Source organism: Rattus rattus, chromosome 1, assembly GCF_011064425.1.
Source record: "Rattus rattus isolate New Zealand chromosome 1, Rrattus_CSIRO_v1, whole genome shotgun sequence".
In the NCBI taxonomy this organism is placed as follows: Eukaryota; Metazoa; Chordata; class Mammalia; order Rodentia; family Muridae; genus Rattus; species Rattus rattus.
In genome coordinates, this window is record NC_046154.1 from 188,024,580 (window position 1) to 188,038,687 (window position 14,108).

General features: G+C 38.4%; 1 protein-coding gene across 1 annotated transcript in view; it reads right to left on the reverse strand.

Annotated features, from left to right (window-relative positions):
• The window catches only part of Nav3 (neuron navigator 3), a 528,911-nt gene that overhangs the window by 153,138 nt on the left and 361,665 nt on the right, over window positions 1–14,108 (reverse strand). Inside the window, exon 9 of the mRNA XM_032912252.1 lies at window positions 5,710–5,825. Coding sequence (XP_032768143.1) covers window positions 5,710–5,825 — 116 coding nt within the window. The remainder of the gene's footprint in view (window positions 1–5,709; window positions 5,826–14,108) is intronic.

The window sequence follows — 14,108 nt, forward strand, 5'->3', positions numbered from 1 at the left end:
CATTTAATCTCAAATTATGTTTGGCTGGATTCCTTGTCACTGAAAGAAATGGTCTCAGAGAATAAACTCTCTCTGGCAAAGCAGGCAAAAATACAAACAAAGCATAAGCAATGAACATACATGACACGTTCATCCAGGAATACAAAACCTGAACAGCTAGTTCTTGTGGAGTGGAATACAGAGTATCACGCCTGGAATCTTAGAGAAAGTGCTAGGAGCTGTAAACCAGTTTATTCACTGCTACGGATTTCATATGCATAACAATAATTATTAGAATCATGGTCATCAGATTAGGTGAATGGCAGGCATCTTTCTCTAAAAGACTCTGAGGAACTAAAGGAAACTTGAGGGATTTTCTCACAACCTTGGAGAATATTAAAATGTTACGAAGATTCTTCAACTGCAAAGGCACCCCATTTCTAATCGTTACTCCACACCCAAATTGAATCACACTAATTTTTTTCCACAACATTTTCTTGAAGAAAAAAAAGACATTTAAATCACTACCAGTGAGATATTACATCAAGGAGAATGTAGACAGTTAAGCCTCCCTCTTAGCAAATCCCTCTGACCAATTTCCACTGCGATATGAATGAAGTTTGCTCCTTAAAAGTATTATAGTCCTTACAGGCCATATATCATGCAAGTAATGGGACAGAGATGGATTTGACAATTTTTAATTAAAAGAAAAGGGCTTTCTTTCTCCCTGGGTAACGTTTCAAATTTTTCAGAGAAAGAGAGAGGCAATTTCATTCTTCATATTTTTAAAAAAAAAAAAACAAAAAAAACTACAGTGATGATATAATTTTGTTTTCCCACTCAGGTCTTTATTAGTTACATTCCTTATTGCTGAGACAAAATACACAAGGAGAAGCAACTCAAGGATAGAAAGGATTGATTCTCAGTTTGAGGTAGGAATTCTATCAGGTGCAGTGGGTGTGGCAGGAGCTGGAGGAGACTGGTCACTCAAACCTTAAGTCAGACAGAGGGAGACTCAACTATGGAATAGAAAAGCCTGCCCCCAGTGGTCCACATCTTCCAGCACCACAGTTCCACATCTAGAGCCTCATGATCTCTTCGAGGTCTCAGACCTTACTGAGTAGCACCGCCAGCCAGAAATAGGAGCATGCATTCAAACACCTAAGCCTCCTGGGGAAGTTCAGCTTGCAAACTTAAAACAGTCAGAGCTTTCATTGAGTGCTAACCACCCTATGTTTATCTTGAGCCCCATTGACTGACAAGTCCCCAAAGCCTAGAGTAGTTCTCTCCTTCCCTGCATGTTGTATACACGTAAAAACTGTTTAGGGTTCTCCCCCATCCAGTGTCTCATTTATATAATATCCACATGGTTTTTCATTTCGGAAACAGCAATTGGATAGGAGTTAGGTCTCAATTACAGACTAGGATATAGCAGTAAATAAAACAGACACAGAAAGGAAGGGCTCTATTCTAGCTATATCTTGAGAACACAATTATTCTACTCCTTTTAAACTGAGTAGAACATTAGCAGTTTGTTTGCTTGTTTTGTGCAGTGTTAAAAGTTCAATTTATGGATTCCCATTTATAGGATAGCACTCTCTCACTGAGTAATAGTGCTAGAACAGCACTTTAGTTCTTGTGGAGATGGCATACAGTGTTGTCCACATGGAGCTTCTGAGTTTCTGAGGGGACAGTATAGACAAATATCAAATATTGAGAAGCACACCCAAAGTTTACTCCCGTAGTCCTGAGTTCAGAGAGCAGGCATTACACATGGACCAGTAACATAGGGTAATGGACTACACATGAGGTGACAGAGGTCACAAAAAGGATTCTTTAGTATCAGGCCTGAGTAACTGGAGGCTTCCATTACTACCAACCAACAAGGAGAGGTGCAAGCCAAAGGGGATTTGAAGGCAGCCTTAGGGCGTGATTTTAAATGTAGTGTGTTGGAGGTATATTTGAGATATTTAAGTGATACTATGTAAGGAATTAATACCTGAGTCAGGTTGCATGGGACAAGAGAAGAGGAGAGAAAATTTTGTGAGCTGATAGTGTATGAATCACATCTATAGCCACAGATTACTGTTGTACACATGTATAAATAAAGTCTTGGGAAGATAACAGATTTGTTTCAATGATAGGAAATTAGGGTGAAAAGGCATGACTAGAAATGATTACCAGGAAAGAACAAACAGTGAGGTTTGGGGGAAAATCAATGGAGTGTTGAAATCAAGCCAGAAAGTTTCTTAGACTCCTGGTTAGAGGTCAATAGGATGAACCATACAGTTTAATCCTTAGATTTGGTCAGGTCTTCAATAATAACAACTTCAATTAAGAGCAATTTCAGTGCAGACATGAAGGGAAAGGCTAGTTAGAGTAAGCTAGGGCAACAAAGAGAAAGGATTAGTGGCTGGTTTGAAGGTTACTCAGAGTAGGACAGAAGAATTAAATTATAGCCGTGAAGTTGGAAGGCAAACAGATGCTGTCTTGTATTATATTGAAATTAGAGATACGTCATTACCTCATGGTCTAAAGGGATAGTTTGGTAGTGAAGGGGAACATTAGCAGGGAAACGAGAGTCGAGTCCACAAAAAGAAAAGTAAACACGTGGTAAGTGGGTATAAATGCTCTAGGTAGGTAGAAATGGGCACAGAATTCATGGACATCCTTTCTCTGCATCCCATTTTCCAGTAAAGTGACATGATGGTTAACAGTTAAAAGGTCTAGCACACCATATGCAGCCACCAAGCCCAGACACTATTGCTGACTCCAAGAAGTGCTTGCTGACAGAAGCCTGTTATGAATGTTGCCTGAGAAGCTCTGCCAGAGCCTTACTGATACAGATGAGGATGCTTGGAGCTAAACTTTGGAATGAGCACAGGGACCCAAATGGATGAATGAGAGAAGGAACTGAAGGAGCTGAAGGGATTTACAACCCCATAGGAAGAACAATATCAACCAACCAGACTCCCCAGAGCTCCCAGAAACTAAACTACCAACCAAAAAGTACACATGGAGAGACCCACGGCTCCAGCTGCATATGTAGCAGAGGATGGCATTGTCTGGCATCAATAGTAGGAAAAGCCCTTGGTCCTGTGAAGGCTCATTTCCCCAGTGTAGGGGAATGCCAGGGTGTTGAGGTGGGAGTGGGTGGGATGGGGAGCATCCTCATAGAAGCAGGAGAAGGGGAGGGTGGGAAAGGGGGGAACTTGGAAAGGGGATAACATTTGAAATGTAAATACATAAAATATCCAATAAAAATAGGTCTAGTACAGGTAGTATTAGAGTTTTGAGGAAAAAAGGAGCAATATTTTTGTCTAAGAATTTGAGGAACCAAGCAGAGTTTGGGAACATAATGGTTACTGGGGCTGTTGGATAATCCTAAGGTTGAGGTGATGACTATAGAGTGTATCACTTCAACCAGTAAGTGGATTCCTTTATATGTATTCATTATTGCATGGGCCAGGTAAAGAACTGAGTAAAACACCTGTTATTTTGGTAAACTAAGAGAGGATGAAGGGATTAGGTGTGTGTGGAAGGGGAAGAAGTAACTTCCAGTTACAAGGACTGAGCTGACTAAGAAGGAAAGAAGGCATAGGCCTTTTGTAAGTGACAAAAACCAAACAAACAAAAAAAACTGATAAAGTTTATAAACCAGGAATCCTAGCAGGGTCATTGTGGAGTCAGGGGACAGTGGGGAGAGGACTGTAAATGTAGGAAACTTCAAGCAATAAGAATAAAATGTATGGGGCTGGAAAGATGGCTCAGTGGTTAAGCACACTAGCTGTTCTTCTGGAGGAGCAGGGGTCAACTCCTATTCAGCTTCTGGTGGCTACCACATGTATGACATGTGCCATACACAGATATATATGATGTACAGGAGTCACAGCGATGATGTTATGGAGAAGCTATAGTTCCTGATGAGGCCAAGGTTGAGGCTCTGACTATGGAACTGTGTAGCTCTGGAAGGATTGTGAGATAAGGTCCCTGGAGAAGGCTAGCTTGTTGGGAGAGCCATTTATTCGCACCCTTAAAATATCGCAAATAATGGCAGGGATTGCACCGGAGGAAGAGACAGTATTCCAGATAGTAAAGCTAATTTCAAACGCATAATGGTAATAAGAGTGATGTAATAGCACCGGATTCATTTTCCATTTCTTTCCTTTCCCCAAATGTGTGACCCATATAAAGAACTCATTACTTTCATAAAATACTATTTCCTTACATTATTACACTAATATCTGGTTTATGTTTCATTTTCAAATACTCTATTAAGATACCAGAACATTAAATAGAAATATTAATTAGAAATATGAAAAATGATTAAACGCAGACAGAATACAAAGCTCGAAAAATTAAATATGGATTATATAGTCCATCAGCACCACTCAGTGTTAGGTTAGTTTTAGAAAACAGAGCTCCTCTGTGAAACCCACAATGATTCAAATTTAAATTCTACTGGAATTCACAAGCAACTATAAGTTGGAGTGCTTCTACTCCATAGGCATAATGCAGATGTTCATGCGCATTCAGTGTGGTAATTAAAGATTCTTCATATCATACTTTATAAAATGTTTGTCACAACACAGGGACACAGCATCATCTTGACACTTCTCTGAAATCTCTGGAGTCTATAAATACCATCGGCATAGTCTTATGTTCACATCATAATCCCTCCCCCTTCTCTGCACTGGCCCTGCGCTGTATTTTCCGTCAGAAATCAAAGACGCTTCATCAGATCACTCGTTTTCATTCCACAGGTTACTCCTGGAGTGTGATTTTTATCACGACTCTCATTATTCAGTGATGGCTATTTCAAGAAGGGTTCATGCTCGCTGGACTGAATTTCACGGCTATCAAAGTACAGACATTTCTTAATCTCCCCTGTTGGGGTTACCTTTTTGATCCTCAAAACACGACTTAGAGGCCGTGAAGTAACACACACATTTTCAAAAAAGTAATTTGTTCCTCATGTTTTGGCCTCTGGACTTAGGGGTGAACACGTGAAGGCCAACACAAAGACTTATTGGAAAAACAGACATCCCTCTACCTGCAGGTCTAACAGAATTTCTTAAAAACTCTTTCTCCTACTCATGACAATATAGTTTTCTAAGAAGTTTCTTGGGTCCTCATGAATGAGAGTAGGACTATATTATATATAATAAACATATACATAAAATTATATTAAAGGCTAGCTACATAACCCTAGGCTTATGGATTACTGAAGAAATACTTGGCTGATGCTGCAAATCCCCTTTCCCACAATCAAAACTCTGCTTACTGTACCTGGGAGATTTGCTGTTTTCTTATATCACCTATATATATACATCAAAACACCTTCCCAACTAGATTTTTTTCCCCAAAATGTACACTGGAGTAATGCTGTAAACATCATGGAATTAAATCTAGGATAGGATTTCATCAGTTATAAATGTTACAGTAATGTTACATCTTTGATATATCTTCAGCCTCCATATGTATCTAAGGACTACTCTACTAACCATAGAAGACTCCTGAAAAGCAAAATGCCTTAAAAAATTACACTTTCAGGTTCTGAAAGAATCACCATTTGGTTTTTACTCTTTTCATAGTAACAAGGAGATCGTCTTAATCAGAACATCCAAACGTGTGAGAAACTCTGAAGCATGAAACATACAGAGTCCAGTGGTGCAAAACTCAGACAACCAACGTGATCTAATAAAATGGGGAGATTCCAAAAACACTTACCAGATAGCTCTTCTAGGCATTGCTTAGCCGTCTTACTATAGGAAGAATCCATTTTGGTGGGGCTAGTACAGGAGTCAGCAGGTGGTAAAAGGGTGCCTTCATTTTCTGAATGTGCTCTGGAGTTAACCAAGAAGACAGAGACAAACAATTGTGGTCACCAATGACTCATCAAATTAATTCTTCTGCACAAGAAGAAATCAGTTCATTTCAAGTTTTCCATCAAAGTAAGTAATTTGTTTTTTGCAAATGGGATGCTCCACAGATATTTATCTGTATGAGATTAGGAACTTTATATGCCCAAATATATATATATATATATATATATATATATATATATATATATATATATATATATATATATATATATATATATATGTCTCTCATATGAGTGAGGTATTGATTCAGATCTCCTGGATTTATCTGCACTTGAAAGCTTGTATCTATCAATAGTTGATTGCATTGGGTGTGGGGGCAATTTTAATGCATAATGTACAAAATGTATCTAAAATAGAATGCAAAAGAATAAATAACAAACAGACAGTGAAACACAGATTTCACTATGATGACCTAAGGTTCCTGGAACATTAAAGCTAGTCAGAGGCAAATGCTTTCACTGACCTCCCATTCTCTTACATCTGTGTGCAAATAGTGTCCAGGGAAATGTAGTTAACAAATAAAGGATTGTCTAATAAAATGGAAGGTAGTCAACTTAGGAATCATATACTTTTGGTATTCCAGTCTTCCTTTTATACAGTTTCTTTCCTCTATACACAGGTGAAAATTCTAGGGATCTCTTGATACAGATACAAATTGTACACACATTTGATTCCAAAGCTCACGTTTGAGTAAATCACAACATGAGCCCCTGAAACACAGGATTCAAGCTGGCACAACACTGTGAGCTGCTGGGCTACGTGCTTTTCAGAGACTCCATTTGCCTTACTTAAAATTCCATTTACAGCCCTGAGAACTAATGTGTAGCAAGTCATCTGTAATTATATCTTAGCTTAAGGACACCTATAGAAATACTTGTCTGTGAAATAAAATGCCAGTATACTTCTGAGTCATGTTTTTAACTAATCTATGGCTATTATCCTAAATCGTAGTTTTGAGAAAAATAAAATGTGAATGTTGCTATTAGAACTACCTCACATTTATGCTACACCTTGCAGGTGAGGTCGGCTATCTCAGTACTACAAAGGCAGAGACAAGAGCACCAAGTGTCTAAAGCTGAGCTGGGATATATGGTGAGCCTGGCAGAGGATAGTAGGAAGATGGAGAAGAAAAGATCAGAGAAGAAGGAATACATGGAGAGATGGCTCAGTCTGCAAAGTGCTGGCCACACAACCCTGACCTGTATTTGTATCCCCAGCATCCACATCAATATCTAGATGAAGTTATATGTCTACAATCTCAGAATAAAGAAGGCAGAGGTAGGTAGATCACTGGAGCTCAATGGCCAGCCAATATAGCTGAATTAGGGGACCATCATGGTTAGATGAATAAGAAGGCAGAAGTCCTCTTGTGTTCTCTAGGGTCTCTTATTCTATGTTGAACAAATTTAAATAGTGAGAGTGAAGGTCCACTAAAGTCATTGAAGAAAGCTGCCCGGCACTGTCCAAGCACTGTCTAACAAACCCCCGATTGGGCAAGGTGGCTTCAACTCAAGACTGGCTTAAAATTCCCGCAGGTTCACTATTCAGGGACTTGTGTCCCAGAAGCTGAGTTACCTTAGGTGTTTGCTGAAATGACTGGCTAAAGCCCAATGCTAGTTGTTTCCTGTTAGATCAACACAACAGCTGTCATGGGATGCAGAAGGTGTGATAGTAATACTTATAAAAGTCGGTGTCACACTGGGAAAGTCTAAATGGAACACGAAAATATTTAGAATGTCATGAGAGCAGAGATTTTGTTCTACCCAAAAACAGATCTTAAAAAGCATGTCTGAGCCAATGACGGTAGCTGCTTTCCTCACGTCGTGAACTGATGAGTCAGCCCTGTTGGCTATACCTCTATTGTCCCTTATCTGAGACACTTACAAAGAGCCTTCACATTTCTAGTTGCTCCATTTTACCTCAGAATTTCCATTTGATCATACAAGTGTGGGAGTGCACACTTCTAGTTGATTACATTTTGGTATTTTTTTCATTTAAGGCACAGGAGTATATTGTTTATGTCCTACCTCTTGGTTGGCTCTGCCCTGGTATTCTCCTTGTGAATCATTTACAGAAGTCATCATATGGAAACAGATTAATTGCTAAAAAGACTATAAGACACTGAGCTCCACCTCATTTTCAAAAGAACTTAGAAGCTCTCCTTGGTGTATTTTTAGAAGTGGGTCAGCTCAGACATCTCTGTTCCAAAATGACAAATAGTCCTCTCTCTATTTACAATAGAACTGGAGTTAGATTTTGTGGTGATCCAGCAGGATGTAATCAACACTAATTACTAAAGTTTTGCCTTTTGCAATCAAAGAAAGTAGCCAAGGTTCTTGACAATTTCAGAATGGTCTCTATTCTTGGAATTATTATATGCCAGTGTAATAAAAACGTTTGGGTCTTATCATGAAACTATTTATAAAGATTTCAAAATTTCACAGGAACACTTTGACATAGTTAGTATTGGAGAGTCTCCCTTGCTGATCCACACAGAGTGACATGACAGAAGTTCACATTACATGTACCTACTGAAACTATGGCTTGGAAACACTGTTTACTTTATACACGGTCCTAGCTTTCCAGGTCTACAGGATATTACTAGAAGTAGTAGAACTAAGAAATCTAAATCTCCACAATGATTACCGCAAAACTGAAAGTACATTTTTACATATTTTCTACGTGACAAATATTGGTCTAGCGTAATATTTATGTAACAACACTCAACTTCACTCCAATTCTGCAAGGTGGGGGTTACAGGCAAACAAATTTTAGTTTCCAGCTGTCTGAGCATTGTGACCATGACTTTGTGTATGTTTAACCAATGCCCAAACTAGACTACCTGTAAATGGTGACCTATCAATTACTACTCTGACAATTTTACTGCACTCATAACCCATGAAATAGAATCCGACTCTATTAGTCCTTACTAGACACTCTGTATTGTATTTCAATTCCCTTTGCTAATAGATCAGTCTAAAAGGGACATCATTGCATGCGACGGTGCCAACTGATGTATTCTAAATGTTACACTTTACTGGCCACTTAAGCAATTTGATAACTTATATTAGGTACTGTACTATCAGATTTTAACTTTTGTAAAAGAGTACTTGTATATTGACCCTAATACAACAGTGCATAATTTGTGATGTAAAGGCATATATATATTTATATCCAGATAAGTTACTTTTGACCACTTAGGAAACCTAGAAGCAGTAACATGGTTTTAAATATAATTCTCCATGAAAAGAAACCAGGGCTCCCTGAATAACAGATGAAGCCAATTTAGGGAACACACAAGATGAGTCAAACGAACTCTAGGGCTTCATTTGTCATTATTAGAATATAATTTTAATTCAGCCATGAGACTTCAAAGGACGCTGCAAGCTTTGAGATGATGAAAATTAATAATAGCGTTTTCTTTTACAAAAGTTTCAGAATATCTTACTCCACAAATGTTTATTAAATGTAAATGAAATTAATTTTAAAATAGAAAACTACAGGGAATATTATCTTAAAGAAGACAACATATCTTATACCAGAAGAATAGCAAATATAAGTAATCATATATTACCTGTAGATTAAGCCATGGGATGAACATAGCTTTATTTGTGTGCCACTGAAGGAAAATAAACCCATTTGTCTAATGACGGGTAAATATCAGATAGAGCCAGATAAAGGAAAAAAAAATGAAAGTTGGCCTTTGAAATATCAATACGGGAGAAGTCAAGGAAAGACTGTAGAACAGGCTCCTAGGAAGGCATGACCGGTGTGTGGAACATTAATTTTAAATTGCTTAAAATGGTGTTTTGGGGACAATTAATAAAAAAACACCTTTTCGTGTATTTTAAGTACAACACACACACACACACACACACACACACACAGAGAGAGAGAGAGAGAGAGAGAGAGAGAGAGAGAGAGAAGGAATTGACAACATTACCTTAAGTTTCCTACAAATTTAATTTTTTTCCAGATTGCCTGAAAGCAAAATTCAAAAGCCAAATACAAGGAAGGTTGGCCATACCCTTCTATGCTTAGAAAATGTGAACTTACAGCAGGGTTCAATACAAGAGTCCATCTTCCAGTAGCAGGTCTGTATTTCATCTTTATAGCCCTGCCGAGTGAGGGCATTTAGACTACTCCCCAATGCACAAAAATATATCAAGTCTAGCAAAAGACAGGCTTGTAAGACAAACATTCAATAGTCTTTAGTGTGTGCTGATGACCAATTATGCCCCATTCCCACAAATCAACCACCGCGGATCACACAGCAGTGGATGGCCGAGGATGCACAATGCTCTCTCTGGAAGACGGTTATGCGCTCCACATTTCAATCTTTGTAAACTGAGAGCTCCTCCTACACAATTCATTGTTCAACAAATAACCCGAGCTTCTGCAGTGTGAGTGCTTTAGAGACCAGTGATCTGCATTCACCGTCTTTCAGAATCCAGCGCATTCACATGACAATTTCTCATGTAACTTCCTAGGGGAATCTGGACTGCATAAAAACTTACAACCCAAATTTCATCTAACATCTAGGATGCTGTTTCAAAAGTGGTACTAATTTACATCAAAAGGAAAAATGCTTAAAATAATAATCATGGTTAACTCATACTTCATAAGTAGATTTACAATACTCGATGATTTTCGTTTCTTCACTAGTCACGTTTTACCTGCTAGTCTAAGGGATCGTTTTCTCTTTGAAGGATTGTTCAGGTAGGCCCTACCTCAACTCCTTTGCTTATATGCGCCTGCATTATATTCTACACATCGCTTTATTGGCATTTAATATAAATGGAGAAAAAGTAAAGAATGTAGAGTTAAAAACATGTGATGAAAAAGGCTAACTGTTGCTTTCATTTGTTTCTTGTGACTCATAATCAAGTCTTATTTCTCCTGAATTAACTAGTTGAACTATTTTTTAACATAATGTTGGAAATATGGAGACATAGGTATGAAGTAATACATTCAAAAGGAATAAACAAAACATGACAGATAGAAAAGACAGATTTTAGATGTTTAAAGTAGACTATGAAACCCCAGTCATGGTAGATAATAATAATAATAATAATAATAATAATAATAATAATAATAATAATAATAAATTTCCTAAGACATGATGCCTTTTCTCACCAATAGCACAGTAACTGGGACAAGGAGAAGAGACAACAATTTATCCAGGACATTGTAGATAGATACAGTGGTGGTCTAATCCATAAGGTTTTAGAGCAGTTGCCCTTAACTTGTCAGTCGTGACCTCTAAATTCATAACAGTAGCAAAATTACAGTTATGAAGCAGCAACAAAATAATTTTATGATTGGGGATCACCACAAAATGAGGACCTGTATGTGAAGGGCCATAGCATAAAGAAGTTTGAGAACCGTGCTCACTTCAGCAGCACACGCACTAGTAAAGAAGATTGGGAAGCACTGTTTTTTTGAGGAAAAGAAGGACAGTATCAGGACTAGATTAGTGGACATTCTTACAATATTTTTTGCACAAAAACATGGCTTTGTTTTGCCCATGACCTGAAACTTAAGTGAAGTTTAAAGTAATGGACTGAAGGTTTTGGCACAGGAAACTTAAAAAGGAGAACATATTTAGGCTGGTGCTGAGAGGCTGTAACAATTGAAGACACCAATACCACTGGCAAACAACTTCCCCAGATGTAATGAGACAACAAAAAGGTTCCTGAAGTCAAAACCACACCCAACCCTGGAGAATGCAGGAGCATTTGAAGTGGAAAAAGAAGGCCTACACTTAAGGAGTCCCCTGATTCCCAAAACCAACTCCCTAGGGAAAGTTTCCCCAGTGTGAGGACAGGAGGTATTACACCTGTGGTCCAAGGAGTCCAGGGTACATAATTGGCTGGAAGCATAACTTAGCAACCTCATCCACATGGTATTAGTATTGCAGGCATTGGGGATAGAAGACTGATTGTCTCATGGAGTCCTACTTCACAGTTTACAAGAGCAGCTGAGGACAGGCAATGTGGAGTTTGATCCCTTCCAGGAGGGCGATTTCAGGTCATTGTGTGAAACTGTGAAGGTAAAGCTTAAGTCGCTTTAGTTGCAGTCTGACTGAAAATACTGTATGTGTCCACATCATAGGATATCTGCCAATGGAAGTCGCAGTCACGGGGCAGAGGTGTGTGTATCACAACGAGCAAAGCTGAAGTACGTGGCTACTTAAAACTCTTTAATCTTCAGAAAATTTCATCATGAGCCCACGATGCCAGACCTAGAACTAAAGGATTTGGTACCCTCTCTGCTAGACTTTGGTTTTATTTAGTTCTCCTCACACCTTGCTATGGACCGATCCTTCCATTCTCAGAATAGGGATGCGTACTGTGCCTCTTTGTAGGGGGGCAGCATACAGCTGGTTTGCTGTCATTGTTTACCTTATAGGAAACCACAAGGAATATATTGTCTTGAGTCTCGGGTGAGACGTAGACTTTGTACTTTTGGATTACTGAAATTGGTCAAGGCTGTGAGGACGATTAATTGGTTGGATGGTACTTTGCAAGGTGAGTTGAAGGTGAGCCTGGAGACAAGGTGTGGAATGTTTGAGTTCCAGTGACAAGCTTGGGCGCCATGTCTTCCAAGGGTGGAATTTTGATGACTGCTCTCAATAGCCAACTCAATGAGATTGAGAACCACCTGGAGATGGGATTCTCGTGTGCTCGTCAAGAGGTATCTGGATTAGGTTAATTCAGGAAGAAAGACCCAACCATGCACTCTGAACACTTCCCTTGCTAATCCTGAAGTTTGGACTCTACAAAAAGCTCCTTATACTTTGACTTGAGCTGTGAGCCAGAACAAACCCTTTCTTTCTAATGTTGCTTTGGAATGCTACCTTTTCGTGCTTAAACCACAGCAATTAAGAAGGGAAACTAAGAAAATAGAGACATTCTACTTATCTTTCTAGCTCTAGATCATTGTGGAATTTCCATGATTACAAAAGCTAAATGTAGTTTTCTACTTTCTGTGAGGTTTTCAGGCTGAATTGTAGGGATTTTTTTCATTCCTTGCTGAATCATACAGCAAAATTAGTCTGTCTCTTGTCTACTACATCTGAGACAATGAACGAAGTATGAGACCAGCCTATCTTACATGCTTCCACTAAACACTTACTTCTATTCTTTGAAAATTATTTGTATGTATGTATATATATATATACGAATAAAATGCTGGTCTTTTTTTATCCCTATTAATATCTCCCTTGAGAATGGCAAAGTATCTCTGACAGCCTTATATCCTGCAAATTAATTTCTAGAATATCCAAGGGACCAAAAATATGAAACATAAGAAAAAACTTCTCAATCCAAAACAAAACCACAAACAACAACAAAACAAAGGGATACAGAACTGAGAAGAAAGTTCTTCAATAAAGAAAACAGATAGCTAAGAAATAGCTTTGAAATGTTCAATGTATTTAATCACCATAGTAATGGAAATCACAAATAGTTGGAGATTGACTTACCCTAGTCAGAATAGCTGCTATCAAGAAAGTAAACATCAAATGCTGATGAGGTCGTAGGGAAAGAACACTGTATCACCATGGTTAGGGTGAAAACTCTATGAGCACTATAGAAATCAGTGTGGCATTGTCCCAGACACTGTCAGAAGACCCATATATAGCACTCTTTGGTATATATACATAAGACTCCATATCTTATTACACAGATATTAGTTCACTTGCATTCCTTCATCCTATACTCATGGTAGGAAATGGAACCAGTGTAGTTGTCTATGAACTGATGCACAGATAATAATATTCTGCTGTGTATACACAAGCAGAATTTTATTCAAGTACTAAAAAAATTGTGAGCTTTAAAAGACAAAAATTTGTTTGCTATGAGCTTATAATACATATGCAAACCCCTGAATTCATACTAGTTAATTACCTACAAAAGGAAATGGCCAACAGCAGCAGAAGCTAAGGGGACTAGGACATACAAATGCTGGCAGAGACATAGTAGATTCTTAGAGTACATGGCCATGGTGGTTTCTGCAAGAAATAGCCAGGAAGTGGAGATGAGTTATAGGTCTGAAAATTAGTCTCCAGCGACAGAGAGAATGTCTGTGAAGGCTCTTGAGCAGGATTAGGTAGTCTATATTACAGCAAGTCTGCCACACTGCAATGTGCTAGCAGAATGGATGCAAATCCACCTTGAGTGATAGCTAGGAGGAAAGCGATTTTTGTGAAGCTTAGGAGAGATTCAACAGATGATTATCTAA